The sequence below is a fragment of the Ovis canadensis genome, chromosome 14 (assembly GCF_042477335.2).
Source record: "Ovis canadensis isolate MfBH-ARS-UI-01 breed Bighorn chromosome 14, ARS-UI_OviCan_v2, whole genome shotgun sequence".
Classification (NCBI taxonomy): Eukaryota; Metazoa; Chordata; class Mammalia; order Artiodactyla; family Bovidae; genus Ovis; species Ovis canadensis.
The window spans coordinates 20917606-20939034 of record NC_091258.1 but is presented as its reverse complement, the minus strand read 5'-3'; the positions used below and the strand labels follow the sequence as shown (position 1 = coordinate 20939034).

Genomic DNA, 21429 nt, shown 5'->3' with positions numbered 1-21429 from the left:
GGTTACTCTTTAAAAAATAACTCTAGCTGTAGCACTTAGACTTGGGGTCTGAAGCATACACAACTGGAGAGGACTCAAAGACAAAAACAGAATCTTTTGCAAATCTTACCAAAGCATAGGACTACGTGACACTCTGTAAGGTCCTCTCCGGCTTTGGGGGCAGGGTCTTTGCAAGCATTAGTGCCCAGTCAACCCACGTCTGCTACCATTCACCAAGAGTCCACCCTGTGCTGTGCAGGAGGTACTAATGTTGGATCCTCAGGAGAAGCCATGGAGGTAGATGTTGTCATCACTCCAGTTCACAAATAGGGGAATTAGAGAGGTAATGAGACTTCCCCAATGCCACAAAATGAAAAAGTGGCAGAGAAAGAATTCAAACCTAGTTTATGTCTCCAGGATCTTGGTACTCACTCTGAAACATCCATTGATTGTATAGATATGGCTAACATTTATTGAGTCATTGTTGGATACCTTACACATTCATAAAAACACCACTTTAAAAGCATTATCTCATCTACTTTAATCTTCCTAGAACTTCTAAGAGATGATGTTATCCCTTTTTTGCAGATGAAGTAATTGAAGCTCAGAGAGGTTGTCTCTGCAAGGTCACAGAGAAAGGAAATGCAGAGCTTAGAATCTGAACTCTGCACTCTATCCTAGACTGTGTCCTTCATTAACAAACTTCATTCACAAACCCCTCAAAGGGGAGAAAATGGAAGGCAGGAGGTTAAACAGAAGGATGTTTTTTCTCAGGCATTATATATATTAAATGCTTTTATAAACTTCAGATCATATAATTTTTTTCTATAACCTGTTCGCCATCCATGTCCATAGATACAGGTATAAGTCATACTCGATAATGTATCAACATTAAGACTGAACTGACATTCAAAGGCAGACACAAAAGGGGCAAGAAAGGCAGGGCAGGACGGCAGGAAGAGCCTGGACTGTGGAATGAGACACAGCTGGACGCCAACTCTCATTCTTCCACCACTAGTTTTATCACTATATCACTAGCTATGTGACCTTGTACCAACTATCTGTCCTTATTTGTAAAATGGAGATGTGATATCTCACCTGGTGGTCTTGAAGGTCAAATGGAACAATGCAATTGAGGTTCCTCAGCACAGCAACTGGATAGTACTTCCATCATTCCTTTAAATGTAAGGATGGTGTGGATACACACTCAGACAGGTGTGCAGGAGGACGTGGCATCCAGTGACCCCCAAAGCAGAGGGGAGGCTCGTGGAACTCCCTTACTTCTGTCTTCTCAACTCTGGGAGGATTCCTCCTTTATCAATCTTCCTCAGCTCTGTGGCCATTAACCAAGATTGTCAGGTAATAGTCCTGTGACCACCACTAGCACCGTCCCTTTTGTAAAGAGGACGCTCACCCTCACCGTGACCACCATCTCTTGAATGCCTGGCTGGGGAGTTAGGACAGCTCTGTCCCCAGACCATGATCAGGCTAATCTTGACAGATGAGTGCTGGCTGAGGCTCTCACCGTCTCTGAGACCAGTCTCTCCATTTGGTCCCACAGAGTGATCAGCTTCAGCGAGACTGCAGCAGCTGATGCTGCCCTTGGCTACATCCTCGCCTTCCTGGTACTCCTATCCACAGTGAAGCTTTGGCATCTGTTCAGGCTGAACCCCAAAATGAACATGATCACATCAGCTCTGCATCGTGCTTGGGGGGACATTTCAGGCTTTATTGTTGTCATCCTTATCATGCTCCTGGCTTACTCCATTGCAGTGAGTGGCTCCTTTGGGAAAACTTTCTGGGCTGGTCTCCTCAGAAGTAAAGGCTGCTCAGTGGTGGAGAGTTGGGGGGCTAGGAAAACCCTGGGAATCTGAGGGAGATGGTGGATCTTCTTTCTGAGTCTGCAGCCTTTCAGCTGGGAGCTCATGAACTGGTCACCCCAAATGGCAGAGGCTGGACACCTCGGTTGGATAAGAGTGAGGAAGTGTAGTCTCTAAGACTGAAGGGACCAACTATCTGCCACGAAGGACTCCTTTCTTTACCTACTCTGCCTTAAGGGCCAGTTGTCCTGACATCCCAGTTACTCTGACATGCACAGAGCCCTCCCTCAGGCCAGGGGATGCAGAGGTGAAGTGGGCAGTCCCTGACCCTGAGGTGGGGCAGAGATTGGGGAGAGAAGATGGACATGACTGCAGGCCATGTTGGTGCCTGATGCCCTACACATGAGGCACGAACTTAGAAGGGCCGAAACCACTTCATTTAGCTCCTTAACACTGAGAGCTTTTTGACAATCATGCTCTTATGTGACTGAAAACAATTTTTTTGAACTATCAATTATTTGTTTTACTATCGAGTAAAATGAGAAACAAAGGCCCTCTGCCACATGCTGATTTCCATCTAAAGAAGCTTCAGCCCCATCCTCTCCAAGTCTGATTCCCACTGTAACCCAGGCTCCCACCTCTCTGCGACCCTTCACCCAGTCCCAACCCACACCAGCCCCCTTCCCAGTTCTCACCCTGCCCCATCCAGTCTCTCACCTCTGTCATCCCCCTGGTGTCCATACCATACAGCAGTCCATCTTATCCTAGACTTCACTCCACCTCTACCCTTTTCCCTGCCCTTTTCACCCCAGTCCTGGCTCTTACTCCACTGACCCCACCTCATCTTCCTCTCTCACCCTCAGAAATGGGATGAAGTGTGCTGAATAAGTGATGGAGGGTATTGGCTAAGAAGCTGGAATCTGGCTTTGTTAAAAGTACCCCATTCCATCCTTTAATTCATGTGGATTTTTTCAGTCCTCCGTCTGCAGTGTGTGGGCTGCAAGGACACTGCAGTGTCTTGTGGGACCAGGAGTCACCAACTCAGGGCCGAGGAACTGCTGGGCTTCCCTCTGATGCAAGAGCTATGGGGAAATCTTTGAAGAGGGGGTAACTATGGTGAGAAGAGACCATGGTGGGGAGGCTGGTCCTGCCCAGGCAGAAGCCTGTTGTGCATCCAACCCAAATCCCCCAGAGCAAAGAGGCTGGGGCTGCAGAGAGCGCAGCACCATTACTGAGCCTTAGAGTGACCATCTGGGAGACCACAGCAATGGTCTCTGAGTGTTGGTGTGTGAGCCCAGGTGCATGTGCATCCCCTACAGAACTAAGTGTGTACACACACCCATTTGAAGGCCCTGTGACATGGACAGTATTGCCAGGCCAAGGATGTGGCTGATCCAGACTGCTGACTCTGCTGTCAAACAACACCTTTTGGGGGTGGCATGGTTTCTTTCCTTGTTCATAAGGACTCCTTCCTTAACAGTCAAACTTAATCTTTGGTTGGAAACTCCGTTCCTACAAAACCCTCTTTGATGCGGCAGAAACAATGATCAGCCTTCAGCTGGGAATCTTCAACTACGAGGAGGTAATGGAGGAGAGAGGCAGTGAGGGGGGTATGGATACTACCATCAACACCAAACCTTTATGAAAATTAGAGAAAGCACCCCCTCAAATGCCTCCCCAGTGGATGTCACACCTTGGGTCCATGACCTGGCAAGCGCAGGGCAACTCCACACAAATAAAAAGGTTCCCACAGCTCACCCTGGGGACCCCTGTCTACAGAACATCAGACACTGGCTAATCAGGGGAAGGCTGTGCTGGTGGGTGTCTGGAAGGGAATGCTCCTGAGGCTAGCCAGAATGACACCCGTATTGGAAACGGCAGCAGTGGGGAAGAGAGGGGTTGCCCTTTCCATCTCCGGGCAGCTTTTGAGAGCACTGCCCACACTCTCAGCCCCCAGGCAGAAGGGAAGCTTCCTGGCTCCAGGATCTGCCTAGCTCTAAGGACCAGCTTCCCTCTGAAGGTGCCTACTGAGGGAAGTGACCACTAGCACACAGGACCCTGAGGGATGATTCTGGTTCTCTCCCTGACAGGTCCTGGACTACAGCCCAGTGCTCGGCTCCTTACTAATTGGGTCCTGCATCGTTTTCGTGACATTTGTGGTGCTGAATCTGTTTATCTCTGTCATCCTGGTGGCGTTCAATGAAGAGCAAAAATATTATCAGGTGGGTCCCTTTGGCTTGGTCTTCAAAAGTCACTGATCTTGAACTAAGAAGAGGCTGGCTGAGCAGCATTAGACATTAGGGGAACCAAAGGATCACTGTAGCTCAAGGGCCTCATTTCACAGGAAGGGAAACGGAGGCCCAGAAGGAGGAAATTAATTCCCCAAGATCATAGCAAATGAAAGGCAGACTAGAATCACGTCTCCAATTCCCAGCTTGGGACTCTGTTCATTACATCGGTGATTCCCAGCTATGCCTGTACACTAGAATCATCTGGGGGCTTCAGGAAATGCCTGCTACTTCACCTGAGGCAAATAAAAACAGAATCCCTGGGGGAAGGATCCAGCCACTGGTATTCCTAAAATTTCTTGTGTGGTCTGCATGTACAGTCAAGACTGAGAACCCCTTGGATTTAGGTGATGACAAACAAAAGTTAATATTTCATGAAGTGGACTGTCTCCATTCAGAGATCTGCAAAATGGGGTGTAAGGCAGGAAACTTTTATAGCATAAAGAATAAAGGATAAGGAAGTAGAAAATAGAAAATATCTGATTGGCCAGGGCCACAGAGTCAGCCTTGTTTGGGGTGAGAAGGAAGAGGAATTAAGTATAGAGCCTGGAGTGGTCTGGCGTCTGGGGACTGGCTGACTGGCTATACTGCATTGCTGGGGGAGCCTTTACAGAGACACAAAAGATATCCAAGTTTCAATTTGCTGACATGGCACCCTGGGCAGGAGTGGCTCCATCTTGGGGCTAGAAATTTATTTCAAGATGTCATATGGTCACTTTGGCTTAAATTTGAGAAACCACCAAACTCTTCTCCATTTCACATTCCCAGCAGCAACACATGAGGGTCTTTGTACACAAATTCCTAATAGCCTTTGTTGGGGGTGGTAGAGGGCATCTTGTCATTTTCAATGGAGGGGAAGAAGGAAATCCCTGGGGATAAGGCAGGAGTGAATACCCTTAAGATTCCCAGAAGAAGGTCAATTCCAAAACAAAAGCAACTCTAAACAGTGATATCACTTTGGCAGGGACCAAAGTGGATGATAAAACCATGGTTTCCCCATAAGAAAGAAAAGCCCCTGAAGAGAACAGCTCTACATCAGTCACATGGTTCTTTCTCCCTCTGCAGCTGTCGGAGGATGGAGAGATCGTCGATTTGCTACTGATGAAGACACTCAGTTTTCTGGGCATTAAATGCAAAAGGCAGGCGCCTGGAAGCAGCAGTGAGCAGCCTGAGTTGTTGTCTGAGGTCTGGCACCCTCAACCTGTTTCAACTGTGCCCCCAATTTAAGCTGTTGGTCCAGGCATGATCTGTAGAATAGGGGAAGGCCAGCACATTAGGCCTACACTTACCAGTGATTCTGTAATCTCTCCAGGTTAGTACTTTTCTGTGTCCATATTAGAGTCACCAAGCCTGGCAAGCAAAAAAAGATAAGAGAAATACATACATATAGTTGCCACCACTATGATACTGTTCAAATGTATTTCCTCCTAGAAATAAAACAAATATTGTCTGGAGTTCATGGGGAAAAGATCCCCTCTATAGACTAATTATTTCATCTTGTTGGTCAGTCAGGAGTTGCCTTTGAATGATTCTAGTTCAGGGTTTCCCAAACTGCGGTCCAACAGATGCTAATGGATGTTGTATTAGTTTGCTAGGGTTGCCAGAACAAAGTGCCACAAACTGGGTAGCCTAAAACAATGAAAGCGTATTGCTCCATGGTTCTGGAGGCTAGAAGTCCACAACCGAGGTGCTGACGGGGCCATGCTCCTGCGGCAGGCTCTATGAAGGAGCTCCCTCTTTTAGCTTCCAGCGTGTGCCAGCAATCCTTGGCATTCCTTGGCTTGTAGGTGTGTCACTGCAGCCTCTGCTTCAGTTATCACATGGCCTTCTCCCCAGTACGGGGGCTGGGACTTCAGCCTATCTCTTTAGGGGACACAATTCAACTCATAACAGGTGTCGTCCTCCCTTAAATGTTTCTAGATCAAATGTGGGAAACACCGGACATACAAATTCTTTAGCATGGGAATTGTTAGAGCTTTTAATATGCTAAATGTGTACAGTGAATCTCTTGGGATAGTGTGAGCAATAACATGTGTAATGATTCCCAAACCCCTATAACCAAGGCTTCTGGTATGACAGCACTTCAATCAGGGCTAGTGTTCTTTAGGCAATATTTTGAGAACTGCTGATCTATACTAGTGGTTCTCAATCTTGCCTACATGCTAGAGACCCCAGACTTCACCCCAATTTATCTATCAGCATCTCTGAGTCACAGGCATCAATATTTTTTATGTCCCCTAGGTGATTCCAATGTGCAGTCAGACATGATAAACATGCTTTAAATTCTGAGAACCATAGATCTAGATAATAAAAGTCTTCCAGGTAACTGTGAGGATAACTGTACATTTCCCCTCTGTTGCACAGTGGAAGCACCTGATGAATCCTTTGCAATTTACCCTGTCTTGTCTCTCCTCACACACCCATTGGAGCAGATACTCTAGGTTACCTGCCCCAGATCCATTCCATGCTTTCCTCCTTGCTGTCAGAATCCTGATTTATTCAAGTAGCCACTACCCTTACCCCATGTGACACACAGCAAGGTGAGGCTGCAGCCACCTCAAAGTAAATCTCAATCTGTCTTGATAATAGCCCTTGACAATGAGCCATTTAGGCTGGCCACATGATCCAGTCCCACTCCAGTACTCTTGCCTGGAAAATCCCATGGACGGAGAAGCCAGGTAGGCTGCAGTCCATGGGGTTGCTAAGAGTTGGGCACAACTGAGCGACTTCACTTTCACGCATTGGAGAAGGAAATGGCAACCCACTCCAGTATTCTTGCCTGGAGAATCCCAGGGACAGAGGAGCCTAGTGGGCTGCCGTCTATGGGGTCGCACAGAGTCGGACACGACTGAAGTGACTTAGCAGCAGCATGATCCAGTCTGGCCAATGAAAATTTTGAAAAAAGGTCTCTGGGACACTCCTGGGAAAGGTCAGTTTGGTAATAAAAAGAGATGAGCTCAAGGGCTGCTGAACACTGTCTGGTATAAGACTGCTGGAACTCTGACAGCTACCTTGAGACCATGGGGTACAATCTGAAGATGGCAGAGCAGAAAGATGAAAGGAACATGCATACTTGATGAGGTCTTTAAATAGCTAGTGTAACAATGAAGCTGAACTACTGCCAGCCTTCTATCTGGATGAGAGCTTAAATTTTCTTTTATGATGGTTGAACCAGGATCCCACTCTACTACTAACAGTGAAAAGCCAGGATCCTTTACAAACAAAGAGACACATAACATGACAATGCACATAAAACCTTGGGGGATTTATCTTCTGTCCACCCCAAAACCCATCATCCATTATGTATTTTGTCATGAGCTACATTTTCAGATACTCATCAAATAACTCATAGCAAAGTGTACACATGTCTTCTGAAAATATGGCACAGAAATCAACCCAAACACATACTGTCTGTTTGTTTTAAACAGGAAAAGTTCTAAGATCTGGATTAGTTATAAATTCTTCATTTCTTTTTCCAACTACTCCACTTCTCTATTGACTGTAAATATCAAATTGTAAACTTCTTCCATTGTATTTCTGTGAGAGAAATAAATATATCTGCACAAAGAGATGAAGTGAAATGAAGTGAAGTCGCTCAGTCATGTCTGACTCTTTGCGACCCCATGGACTGTAGCCTGCCAGGCTCCTCTGTCCAGGGGATTCTCCAGGCAAGAATACTGGAGTGGGTTACCATTTCCTTCTCCAGGTGATCTTCCTGACCCAGGGATCGAACCTAGGTCTCCCACACTGGAGGCAGGTGCTTTAACCTCTGAGCCATCAGGGACTGTCACAAAGAGATGAGCAGACCACTTTGAGACACCTGAAAGAAATGACCACCTAAATTTCCAGGTGCCTGTACCAATTGTATAATGAGATGACCTTTCACATCTCAAGCCATGGATGCTACAAAGATAATCAGATGGAAAAAAAAATTTTAATCCCCAATGCTTGTTACATTAAGAAAAAAAAAGACACACTTCCTACTGCTTTGGCATAAGGGCCCATGACATAGCCCACAGATTGATAAGTGACCCTGTTCTTTGCATCAAATGAGTTATTGAAGCTGGGAATAAATATTTTAGGGGATGGCTTGCATTATGCTGAAGTGACTTGCAACAAAACAATAAAAACAGAACACTGACATTATGGAAGTTAACCAAGATCTGGAGTTTAGAATACAGCACTGTGAATCAGTCAGCATCCCAAACAGTGGCAAGTAGAACTGAGCTTAAGAGCAGTTGACTGCAAATTGGACTGATGAGCAAGTTCTGCTACTGACACCTAGTTTGCTTAAACCATAGAATGTCTCCCTCATTCCACTCCTGGAAAAGTTAGTTAACCTTTCCAAGCCTCCAGCTCTTCATCTACGAAATGAGTATAATACCTACCAGTAGGGGTTTGGTGAGGATTACAAAGGTAGTGCATCCCTCCCAGGCACATAACAAAGGTTCAGTGTACTCAGAGGAAAAGACAACTCAGAGGAGCATGACAGCCCCTGCAAACTACTGCACAGATGTGTTGACATCCCCAGTTTTGTGAGGCAGAATCTCAGCGCAACATTTGGGTCTCCCAAACACACACACACATATAGTCGCACATATACTCATACACGCATATACTTCAAGGTATACCCTGTAATACTGACACTGTGGATATTGAGGTGTTTCTCACTCCAGTGTTTCTTTGCTGATTCTTGCCTACTCCACAAAATCTGTGTTAAAGGTGAGGTCTTTTCCCAAACCTAATTTTCTGCCTCCTTGGGTTGGGTGAGACATGTCTTCTGCTTTCTCCCAAAGTTTCAGTCACAGGACTGCTTAAGCAAGGAGCTGATCATGCTGGGTCTCAACTCTCTGCCTTTCGACTGCTACTGCAGTAGCTCCTGCAGTATAGACTCCACCAGAAGCCACTCCTGACCCTTCAACAAGTCCTTGCCCCTCTATGAGCTTCATGATTAGGTTTCTCCCCTCTTTGGAGACTGTAGGGTTTGGGGAATATGCAAAGTAATAAAGTTTTCAATATTTCAAAAAGTCAAAGAGAAACTGCATTCGTGTTAGCGCACCTTTGGCCAGTGCCCAACAACCAACTTCGGCTGGAATGATTCTTTGGATCTGCTATGAATACTGCTCTGGGTGACCTTGATCCTCTTTAGAAGGTGGAGACCTCATCTTTTAACAGGACTGGGAGCACCCTGCCTCCCCGAGGACCCAAGAACACCACTCCTGCCTGGAGCCTGGGTGGGTCTTGGAAGTCACATATGCTGACCTACAGCTTTCACTCGCCCAGAAGCACCGCCTGAAGGCGTGGTCCCACCCCTCCCGGGACGCCCCGCCCTCGACGCCCCGCCCAGCTCGGCCTGGCCCGCCTAGTCCACAAGCCAGTCCCCGCCCCTCGCCACCGCCCCTTCCGGGCCTCAGGGCTTTCCGAGCGTCCACGCCCCTCCCGCATGCGGCCCTGTCAGGCCCCGCCCCTCCCGGGGCCCCGCCCCCGCGCCCAGCGAGCCAGCTCGCTCCGGCTCGCTCCGGCCCGGGGCCGCCCAGTCCTACCCCGCCCCGTCCCGCCCCGCCCCCGCCGGCCGGGGTGCTCTAGGTGCCGCGCGGAGACCCTCTGCACCCGTGCGAACATGGCGCTGCGCGCGGTGCGGAGCGTGCGGGCCGCGGTCGGCAGCCTGCGCGCCATCTCGGCACCCAGCGCGCCCTGCTCGCTGCGGCCCTGGGGACTGCGAGCGGGTGCCGTCCGGGCGCTGCGCACCGGCCCTGCTCTGCTGTCGGGTAGGTGCTGGAGGGCACGTGGGCCGAGCCGGGCTGCCTCGGGGGAAAGGGGCTGGGCCTCGATCCTTACCTCGGGTCCTCGGCCGTGGGCCGCCCGGGTCCAGCGAGGCGACCTCTGCGCGTTTTTTGTTGCTGGGACCCCGTGTTGCGGCGCCGTTGCTACCTCCCGGAGCTGCTTGGACGGCCCCGCAGCCTTTGTCCTGCGGGTTGGGAGCCGGGGCGAGGGGGCGGGGAGACTGAAGACTGGCGCGGCCGCCGTGTCCAGGGTGGTTCTGGCAGGATCGTCGGCCGCTCGCTGCTGCAGACCTGGGCAAGGTCGCTGAGCTCCTTCGTGACCTTAGGTTCCTCGCACTTGTGAGCATCGTGCACCCTGAGTGAGGACAAGTAATAGGCTTTACTTTGCTATGCATATCGTCACTGTAAGTTCTGAAATAAAAAGCAAGAGCATTTATTGAAACTTAAAGCACTGGGTCTAGTTTTACCAGCTAAAGCTAGCATAATGTTGCAGACAACTATTTCCTAAAGCAGTGCGATAAAGTCTCCTGGGTTCCACTGAGGACGTTCTGCTAAAGTCTGTGTCGTCGTATATAAAGTATAGTCGTGAATGTGTGTTGGGCTGAAACGAGGCCTTACATACACGGGCTTGAAGTAACTGGGAGACTTGCCCTTAAATATCTTGGCCATCTGTGCTACTTCAGCACAAGTGAACGCAGAGCAAAAACTGTTGTAGTTAATGCACCAAAACGTGAGGCACCAAGTGCACCTCTTCGCGAACTCCGGCTTCTTACTTGCACGGAGCACAGGTCTGGTGGCTGTTGTCTCATTAAGTTCGTTGTTTTAGAAACCTGTTTGGGACTAGAAAAGTTGATAAATTTAGTTCTAAGTCAAACATAACGAAGCTTACTTATCTCCTCCCCACCCGCCCACCGTAATCTCTCAGATCTCTCAAGGTACCTTACTAATTTACATACATCAATACATTACTAATTTGAATATAAGGGAAAAGCATTTCTCAGATAACTGACTTAAAAGCCTGTATTTTTTTGGTTAGTTCAGTATTACTTTTTTGCATTGTCCTGTTAACTAGTTAAATATTGCCCAAGATATCAATAGCCATGATCTGGTTGAACACAAGTTTTCAATACTAGAGACTTGAGTTCCATTGGCTTCCTGTATCTTGGGTGGTCACTTGTTTCCCTCGCTGGAAAAAATGGAAATGATAATCCCTACTTTACAGACTTGTTGGATGAAATGAAACAATGTAACTGCTGTACGTATAGCCTGATACATAGTAAGTACTTGATAATGTTACTTATTAAATGTTAGTGTATAGAATCAGCAGAAAATTGATCAAATGTTAGTGTATTTGATTCAGTGACTTTGAAAGGGGGGAAAATACAAAGTTCTCATAAATTACTCAAAACACTTTATTTTCTAAATGGGCTAAAACCCATTGTTTTCAAGACTCAAAACTACCAAATCTCCTGTTCACTTTTCCTTCCATTGGGCCAGGGGTTAAAGGAGAATTGTGTACCAATCATTGTTTTTAGCCTAAATTTCGTGGCCTGGTATAAAGACTTAATGGCCTTTGAGGCTAACAGGACCTGGGTGCATTTAGCTTAGCAATGTTGCTGCCTTTTCCTCTAAACTGTGGTTGCTCAGTTGCTAAAACTGAATGTTGAGAACTCTTGTTCCTCAAGATTATCTTTACAATTAGGCAAGATGGCAAGACCAAGGTCAGGACAGTCTCAGAGAAGTCATATTTATGGTTGTCCAGTCCTTTCTATAAAAAAGTGTATTAAACTGCTAGTTCTAGAATTGTCACAGAATGTTAGGGAGAATTGAGTGCTGTAGCCAGATAACTATATACTCTATGTTTTGCTCAGAATCTTCTTACACTTTAAAAAATTACTTCCCTCCAACTTTTGATTGCTTACTGTATGCCAAGGACAGTGTTTAGAACTGGGGCTACGAATGCAATAAACCCTGCTCTTGCTTGCTTTGTGCTTGGTCTACTCCCTGGGGGAAGGTGACAGAAGAGCTGTATCTGTAGCATGTTAAGCGCCATGAGTGTGTTGGGGGGAGAGGTGCAGAGAGCTGGGGGAGCAGACTGGACAGCCCAGGAACCCAGGCTTGGAGAGCTAGATAAGGCTGCTGGCAGGAAGTTTCTAAGCTGAGATCGAAAGTCAAGAAAAGGCAGTGGAGAGAGTGGGTTGCAGTCAGAACACTAAGTACAAACAAACCTTAACCTTAGGGAAACATCAGATTGACCTGAAGCATTCAGTAATTTGAAGTGGAGCGGAGCAACTGACGGTGAGATTTTGCAACCTCTTCCACTGAGGAGTATGATATTCAAGTTATTTAATGATGGGGGTGGAAATTAATACTTTTTATTTACATTCTGCTATGTATCAGAGCTGTGTAATCAAGAGAGTTTAATGTTTTAAGTACAGTTATCTTTTGGGTTGGGGTAAGAGTGAACTAGCAATACTTTTAAAACAGTATTGAAATTAACAAGCCATTTTCATATTAATTTCTGTACTTTTGGAAAACTGCTTCACTTCAGAATGTGGTATATATTTAAGAAGATATGCTTTATAAAAATTTTTATTCTTTTAAGCAAGTACTATTAATTCCTAAGTAATTTTTTTCATATCACTCAAATTTTGGTAGGTCTTTGTTCCAGGAATCCTTGAGTAGTTTGGCCATCCTTGTATTTGAAAAGAAGCAGGTTATAAAGCCAAGGGCTAACCTGTCCAGTGAATGTTGAGCAGAGCTTGCCTTTCTACCAGTTAATGTCTTAGCTCTGAGGTGACAACTGAGTTCTGATGGTATAATTTGCTTCTCATAATGATGGTAGCCACTTTATTCAAGGGCCGACTTGAATTCAGTTAAAGTAGAATCAAGAACTTAGTCAAGTTATAATTGTTCAAGGTCAGTTTTATTCTTGATACAGCTCTACCTAAAGAGGCACATTATTTTTTAGGTTAAATCATTTATGAGCAGTCTTTATGCTCCCAAAACGTCATCACTCTTTCTTCAGAGGGACAGACTTCTTTCTGCAAGACAGATCAGTAATGGATAGGTATACATTTGAAATGTGCTCCAGTATTTGTGTGTATGATTTAGACCGAGTAATGTTGAGTACAAATAATCAAATCGCCAAAAGATCCAAAGGTATTTACATCAAGCCATCTTTGCCTAAATAATACCACTGTTGAGATGTGTCTTTTCATATGATCTATTTCGTCCTGGGCAGTATACTATTGAATGACAGTGTCAATAAGTCAAACAGATACTGGGAAGGCCTTGCCTTTTGATAGCATTGATATGGGGAAAAAAAAAAATGCTTTTAAAGAAGTGATGCCACTGCTTTTCTGAAATGTTGGTCTTTATTTTAGTGCGGAAATTCACAGAAAAACACGAATGGGTAACAACAGAAAATGGTGTTGGAACAGTGGGAATCAGCAATTTTGCACAGGTACTAGATTGTCTTGAAATATTTAAAACAGTCTGCTCTTGCCTAAATTCCATTGTCTTTATCTTTTAAAAATTGTTTATTCTGCCCCTTAGTATCTTGGGCCCTTTAAAGGCCCTTAGAAGAACATCTGTCATAGGTGGAAAAAGAAAAACATAGGAAAGTGTATAGTGTTTTAAGAGATTAAAAGGTTAACAGTTAATAAATTAAAGGGAAATGTTTGTTTCATATTGAGGCAGTTAAGGAAAGCAGCAGAGCAAGCAAAAGGGCTGGAGTGTTAGTGTTTTGTGGATAATAGTGATATACACATGACCTGATATACACAGGACTTCCCTGGTGGCTCAGACAGTAAAGCATCTGCCTACAATGTGGGAGCCACTTCACTTTCACACATGACCTGGGGACTTGAAGAGGGAACACCTAGAATGGCACAGATTACACAAAGATAAACTTTTTATTTAGAGTTTATCTCAACTAATTCCACTATTGCCACTGAGCCTCTAGTTTGATATTGTGTAAAAGAAAACTACAATACTAGAAAACTACACCAGGACTTCCCTGGTGGCTCAGATGGTAAAGCGTCTGCCTACAATGTGGGAGACCTGGGTTCAATCCCTGGGTTGGGAAGATCTCCTAAAGGAAATGGCAACCCACTCCAGTATTCTTGCCTGGGAAATCCCATGGACGGAGGAGACTGTTAGGCTACAGTCCATGGGGTTGCAAAGAGTCAGACATGACTGAGCGACTTCATTCAAAAGAAAACTAGAAGCCAAACAGCAATATGGATCAGTGACTTTTCAACTGGACCTGTGGGTGGGGAGGGGAGAGGGGATATTAACTGATTGGAGGGTATGGTATTCCTCAGAAATGCTGGGATCTCATGTACTGAGAATCAATGACAGCTGTATCTTTGTGGGCATATCTGTGTACCTACTGAGGCCCAGTACAGAATGCTCTGTGAAATACTGTATAAATATTGTCCTCCTCTCCTCAATTTTATGAGGGGAAATCACTTAACATGGAAAATGACATGCAAAACAATATGTGGTGGATGACCTGAATCGTACAAGGGGTTGTAACCCACTCAACTTGATGGAGAGATCACTGTTGATTAGTCAGCAGATCAATAGGAGAAATGTCCTCAGTAAAATTGCAGAAGTGGAAAAGCACAAAGTGTGTTTGTTCTTAAAGGAGCTAGTCATCTTTTCAGGGGCATATGGTTGGTGACAAGGGTCACTGCCACCTGTGGGCCCGCTGATGGCATGTTTTCTTGCAAATCCTGAGGTAAGAATAATTTTGCATTTTTAAAGGGTTATAAGAAAAAACAGAATTTGATCCCTCAAGTGTAAAGTATATACTATTTGAATTAAAGGGATTAAATGCTTGGCTTGTTCCTAATTACTAGGTTTAATTTGATCTCTTAGAGATTTTTTTGTTTTTGTTTTTTAAAGGAAGCTTTGGGAGATGTTGTTTACTGTAGTCTGCCTGAAGTTGGGACAAAGTTGAACAAACAAGGTGAGTGTTTTTCTCATCTTGGTATGTCATGATTCATGCCATGAGTTTTCTTTATCTTGAATAATAACTTGTCTGCATCCTATTGCCATCCCTAGCTGTAAGGAATGATGATAGTGAAGAATAGTGAACATTTTCATATTTTATAATGGAAGGTAGGAAGTAGAGAGAAATGGCTTTTAGCACCATCCCTGCCACACATTGATGCATTAGTGATATAGCTGAGGTCTCTTAAGTTTAAAAAATAAAATCTGTTTTTCTTTGGAGGCAGTAAAGAATATCAGAACATGAGCTCGTGAGTCAGAATCTGGTTTTAAATCCAGGCCCCTCAACATATCAGCTGTGCGATTTGGCGGAAATTACTTAATGTAGATCTCATCTGTGAGTTAGGATAATAACTGCCTCATATAGTAGTTGTAAAGATTAAATGGAATTAGCATAACATCCAGCATAAGATTTGTTGTTGTTTAGTCACTAAGTTGTGTCCAACTCTTTTGCAACCATTTGGACTGTGGCCTGCCAGGCTCCTCTGTCCATGGGATCTTCCAGGCAAGAATCTTGGAGTGGGTTGCCATTCCTCCTCTTCCTGACCCAGGCATGGAACTCATGTCTCCTGCATTGGCAGGTGGATTCTTTACCATGGAGATTAGTACTTGATAAATGTCAAGCAGTGGAACCACATGTATTATTATTCATGGGCTCCTTGACATGTTTAAGACACTGCTAGAGAATTTAAATATCTGTTTTCTAATATCTTTGACAATATTTGCCATATCTTTTTCTGCTTAAACTTTCCATATCATTTATCTTGTTTAAACTATCTTTTTATCTGTACATCAGTTGTTTTCTTTTTTAATGCTTAATTTTAAAATTTCCATTAATATATGTTGAGTAACCTCCTTAAACTAATGAATGCTTTAAACTTTCTGCCAAAGGTGTTTTTTAAATTGATAATGAAATTTATATATGGTGAAAATGCCTAGATCTAGATCTTAACTAGATCTAGGTATTAACTATATACTCTTAACTGTATAATCCAAACAGTTTTGGTAAACGATAACCTCTTCTCTGATTTCTGTCACCATAGATTACTTCTGCCTATTCTTTAACTTCATTTAAAAGAAATCAGACGACATTATGCCTGGTTTCTTTTGTCTATTGTCATGAGTTTGAGATATTCATATTAAGTGCTCAGTAATTTGCTTTTTATGCCAGCGGTATCCTATTGTGTTTGCTGAAGTGGTTATACCATTTGTATTCTCACCAACAGTATCAGAGAGTTCCATGTACAACATATCTCATTGTGGTTTTAATGTGCATTTCCCTAGTGACAGATTGTTCACCTTTCCATCAGCTTTTTGCCACTCACATCTTTGTGAAGTCTCTAGTCTAATTTATCTTTTTTATCATTGATTTTCAGCATTTTTTATAAATTCTAGATATAAAACCTTTTTCAAATATGTATTTTATGAATATTTTCTCATATTTATGTATAAAACATTGTGTCTTCTCTAAGATATCTTTGTCTGTCTTCATAGTTCCCAGATTATATACCCCAGTAACATGAGGTGCTATGGGATATTTTTAATTTTTAACATCTGTTGGGCACAGCACAAACTAAGATTCAGTTAAGTTAACAATTTCAATATTGAATCTTACTCTATTACTTTGGGTAATGTATCTTTGAAGCAAGTACTACACAGTTGGTGTGGAACATGAGGTTGGGCACTGGTTGATATGACCTGATTTCCTGATGGAGAACTTATACAATATGCAGCAGACACACTTATATCTGTAAATGGTAATTAAGAATGAAAATTCTGTTTTTGTTCAATTTCTGTGTTTGTTTTTTTTAAACTGCTACTCAATTGCTAGGATATAAAAACCTTCTAAGTATTGGACCTGACCTCTTAATAAATTGAAATGTTAGGTATTTATTTTGGTCTAGGAGAAGGCAATGGCAGCTTACTTCAGTACCTTGGCCTGGCAAATCCCATGGACAGAGGAGCCTGGTAGGCTGCAGTCCATGGGGTCGCTAGGAGTCGGACATGACTGAGCAACCTTACTTTCACTTTTCACTTTCATGAATTGGAGAAGGAAATGGCAACCCACTCCAGTGTTCTTGCCTGGAGAATCCCAGGGATGGGGGAGCCTGGTGGGCTGCCATCTATGGGGTCGCAGAGAGTCGGACACGACTGAAGTGACTTAGCAGCAGCAGCAACAGCAGTGATTACCACAAAATCACCACCAAGGGCACTGAGAACTGAGAAAGGGCAACTCAGGTCCATACCAAGGTTCATAGAGATTGAACATTTCATTATTAGGTATATTTAGCTGTGGGAGTTTTCACAGATGCCCACTATCAGATGAAGCAGTTCCTTTCTATATCTAGTTTGCCGAGATTATCATTTGTGGATGTTGAATTTTTTCCATCTGTTGACATGTCTGAAGGGTTTTTCTTGTTAATGAAATGAATGATTCATTTTTTAATGTTAAACATTCATTTTGACTGTTTAACCAACCTTGGATTCCTGGTAGTCATTGTGTAAGAACTGTTTCTTTAAAATGTACTGTTGAATTTGACTTGCTGTTTTTTTACATTATGTTCATGAGAAATACTGGTCTTTTCTTAAAATGGCTTTGTCAAATTTTGGAATCTGTTCTATCTGGTGCATAGAATAAGTTTAGAAATATTCCCACCTCTTTTTCTGAAAGAATGTGCATCAGTCTTGCTAGCTCTTCATCAATTTTATCAATCTCTTGAAAGAATTTCTACTATGTAGAATTCTACAATGCTAAATTTTCTATTTTCCATTTCATTTATTTTTTCATAGCTTTATTTTCTTCCTCCAACTTAACGTTTTCTCGCTTCTGGAAATTTATGGGTTTGTTGGTTTCCACGGTTTTTCTTAAATTGACTTTTTATCTATACTGTAAAATGCCATCTCCCTTGCGATGAGTGGCAGCTAAAATCTAGTTTGATGCTTTTGTTGGTTGTGCTGGGTATTTGTTGCTGCAAGGGCTTTTGTCTAGTTGTGGGTAAGAGGGGCTGTTCTCTAGCTGGAGTACACAGGCTTCTCATTCCAGGGCTTCTCTTGTTGCGAAGCATGGGCTCTAGGTGTATGGGCTTCAATAGTTGTGGCTCATGGGCTCAGTAGTTGCAGCATACAGGCTTAGTTGCTCCACAGCATGTGGGAGTCTTTCTGGATCAGGGATTGAACCCATGACCCCTGCAGGCAGATTCTTAACCATTGGACCACCAGGGAAGTCCCTAAAAGTCTTTTTTTTTTTTTTTTTAAGAATCAAAAGTGTCATAGCTTCTTTCAAATGTTGCCTCTTCTCTATAAACTGCCTTCTTTTGTTCACTTTCTAGTATCTTTAGAAGCCAGGTCATTGATTTTAAGATGTTATTTTTAAATAAAACCTAAAGATATTACCATTATCTCTGTTTCATTGACTACACTAAAGCCTTTGAGTGTGTGGATCATAACAAACTGTGAAGAGCTCTTAAAGAGATGGGAATACCATACCATCTTACCTGTCTCCTCAGAAGCATGTATGTAGTTCAAGAAGCAACAGTTAGAACCCTGTATGGAACAACGGATTGGTTCAAGATTGAGAAAGGAATAGGACAGGGCTGTCTAGTGTCACTGTTTGTCTAACTAACCTATACATTGAGCACATTATGAGAAATGCTGGGCTGGACAAGTTACAAGCTGGTATCAAGATAGGTGGGAAAGGGACTTTCCTGGTGGTCCAGTGGCTAAGACTCTGTGCTCCCCAATGCAGGGGGCCGGGGCCTGGGTCTGATCCCTGGTCAAGTAAAGTAGATCCCATATGCTACAACTAAGAACCTGCGTGCTGCAACTAAAGATCCTGCGTACCGCAACTAACACCCAGTTCAGTTAAAAAAAAAAAAGATGGGAGAAACGTCAACCTCAGATATGCAGATGATACCACTCTAAATGGCAGAAAGCAAAGAGCAATGAAAGAGCTTCTTAGTGACAGTGAAGGAGGAAAGTGAAAAAGCTGGCTTGAAACTCAACACTGAAAACTAAGACTTCATGACAAGTAGTGACAGATTTCTTCTTCTTGGGCTCTAAAAGTCACTGCAGATGGTGACTGCAGCCATGAAATCAGAAGACGATTGCTTCTTGGCAGTAAAGCTATCACAAACCTCGACAGTGTGTTGAAAAGCAGAGTCAATACTCTGCCAACAAAGGTCTGTATAGTCAAGGCTACGGTCTTCCCAGTGGTCATGTAAGGTCGTCAGAGATGGACCGTAAAGAAGGCAGAGCACCAAAGAATTGATGCCTTCAAACTATGGTGCTGGAGAAGACTCCTGAAAGTCCCTTGGACAGCAAGGCAATCAAGCCAGTCTCTCTTGAGGGAAATCATCAACCCTGAATATTGATTGGAAGAACTGATGGTGAAGCTGAAGCTTCAGTATTTTGATCATCTGATGCAAAGAGCTTACTCATTAGAAAAGACCTTGATGCTGGGAAAGATTGAGGGCAGAAGAATAGGGTGTCAGAGGATGAGATGTCTGGATGGCATCATGGGTGCAATGGATATGAACTCAGGCAAACTTAAGGAGATGGTGAGGGACAGGGAGGCCTGGTGCACTGCAGTCCATGGGGTTGCAAAGAGTCGGACATGACAGGGTGACTGAACAAAAGATATTATTTCCTTCTAAGTACTACTTTAGCTCTACCCCCACAAACTGGTATGTTATATTCACATTCAGTTCAGATCAATTTTAGATGGTCTTTCTTCATGTTCAGTGATCCTTTCTTCTGTATCCAGTCAACTATTAGTGCTATCTAGTGAATATTTTTAGATAGGTCTTCCAGTTCTAGAATGTCCATTTTAAAAATTATTAGTTTTTTGCAGGTATTCCCCCAAACATTCACTCACTGTGATTTTGTAACAGCTGTTTTGCGATTTCTCTGCTAATTCCAATATGTGGGTCTGTGGAACATTTGGAGATCTTTATATTGACTACTTTTTCACTTTGGCAGGCCCATACTCAATCCTCTGACCCCTTGAGCAAATAAAACTATGATTTTTTACTTGTGTTCTAGTTACACTGTGCTGTTTGGATGGGGCAATGTTGTCAGGCTACAAATTGTATAAGTGAAGATCTTGCATGACAAAACCTATGGTTTTATTTAAAGATATTTAGTCTTTTTATTATGACTATAGAGGTGATCACTTTTCTCTATTTTGTATTTTGGGATCACTAACTTGACATTTCATATTTTCTTTAATTTTCTCAATTTAGAGGAGTTTGGTGCTTTGGAAAGTGTGAAAGCTGCTAGTGAACTCTATTCTCCTCTATCAGGAGAAGTAACTGAAATTAATAAAGCTCTAGCAGAAAATCCAGGACTTGTCAACAAGTCGTGTTATGAAGATGGTAAGTTGTTGCTGAAAATTTTTTTAAGGATTGTTTGCTGCAGTTAACATTTAATCTAGACTATAAAGCAATCTTTAACTGACTGTGATTTCTTTTTGTACTTCTTGGTATTATAATAAATAGATATTCTGCTTTATAAAGGAAAAACACAGGTTAGGTTATATTTTGGATCTCTCTCAATAAAAGCATTGCCTAATTTTATAGGGTTCTTAGTGTTGTTGTAGACTCACTGTAAACACTTCAAAGTACTTACCTCTTCAGTCATAAAGATCTAATCACATTTTGTGATAAAGATGGTTAACAATATTTATTGCATTGTTTTCTCATATTTTCATCTTCTTCATAATGTAGTAAGGTAAGCTAGTAGCAGTTTTTTTCCTTTCATAGATGAAATTCTCAAAGGATTTCTTTGGTAAAGTCAAACAGCCAATAAAATGCAAAATTAGCATTAAGTTGTAGTTTCCTATTTCCTATCACCTACTTCTCTCTTCTAATGCTTTCTAATGCCATTAATTTCAGTAGTTATAGTCTTGGTGTTCCTTATTTTATATACCTGTATATTTGGATCCCTGTGTAAAGTTGTTAATGCTTATTAACTACAACCTCAGATTTCTTAATCCATGATGGTACAATTTCTTCTGGTCCTTTATCGTTATTATATGTAAGAAATATTAATTCTTAAGGTTAAAATTTATGTGATTTTCTCTTTTAAAAGGTGATTTGGAATATGATACTTTTTTTTGGTTGCAGGTTGGCTGATCAAGATGACATTCAGTAACCCTTCAGAACTAGATGAACTAATGAGTGAAGAAGCATATGAGAAATACATAAAATCTATTGAGGAGTGAAAATGGAACCCCTAAATAAACTACTTTGAAACAACTTAATCTAGCATAGTTGTCTTAAATTAGTGGTGGATAGATATTTAAAAAGCAACTTTTAGCAAAAGAAACTACTTGTAACAATGTTTCCTGAAGAAAATACCGCTTACCTTTCTAATGACTTCAGATAAACATGGTGCATCTTTTCCACAGCATCCTGTGAATTTTAGGCTAGGCTCCAGTTATAATATTCAGAATTCCTGAAATTATCTCTGGTAAAACTAATTACAAAAATTATGTAATTCAAGGATAACATGGTTATCTTAAACCTTATATGACACTGTAAC

The 21429-nt window shown here is 42.9% G+C and overlaps 2 protein-coding genes and 1 long non-coding RNA gene across 6 annotated transcripts in view; 2 read left to right on the top strand and 1 right to left on the bottom strand.

Moving 5' to 3' along the window:
* Positions 1-5541, top strand: part of LOC138419673 (polycystin-1-like protein 2) — a 101118-nt gene extending 95577 nt beyond the window's left edge. The window contains exons 40-43 of the mRNA XM_069552526.1: positions 1541-1751; positions 3280-3381; positions 3890-4021; positions 5153-5541. Coding sequence (XP_069408627.1) covers positions 1541-1751; positions 3280-3381; positions 3890-4021; positions 5153-5314 — 607 coding nt within the window. The 3' untranslated portion in view covers positions 5315-5541. The remainder of the gene's footprint in view (positions 1-1540; positions 1752-3279; positions 3382-3889; positions 4022-5152) is intronic.
* Positions 1-21429, bottom strand: part of LOC138419676 (uncharacterized) — a 71490-nt gene that overhangs the window by 45046 nt on the left and 5015 nt on the right. For all 4 annotated transcript variants that reach the window (XR_011249016.1, XR_011249013.1, XR_011249015.1 and 1 more), the window contains exons 2-3: positions 9926-10225; positions 5377-5437 (exon numbers count right to left, since the gene is read on the bottom strand). This is a non-coding gene — a long non-coding RNA (uncharacterized lncRNA). The remainder of the gene's footprint in view (positions 1-5376; positions 5438-9925; positions 10226-21429) is intronic.
* On the top strand, positions 9509-21143 carry GCSH (glycine cleavage system protein H). The gene is made up of 5 exons (XM_069552527.1): positions 9509-9855; positions 13257-13336; positions 14785-14848; positions 20130-20261; positions 21012-21143. The coding sequence occupies exons 1-5, from the start codon at positions 9531-9533 to the stop codon at positions 21107-21109; spliced, it is 699 nt and encodes a 232-aa protein (XP_069408628.1). The 5' UTR covers positions 9509-9530; the 3' UTR covers positions 21110-21143.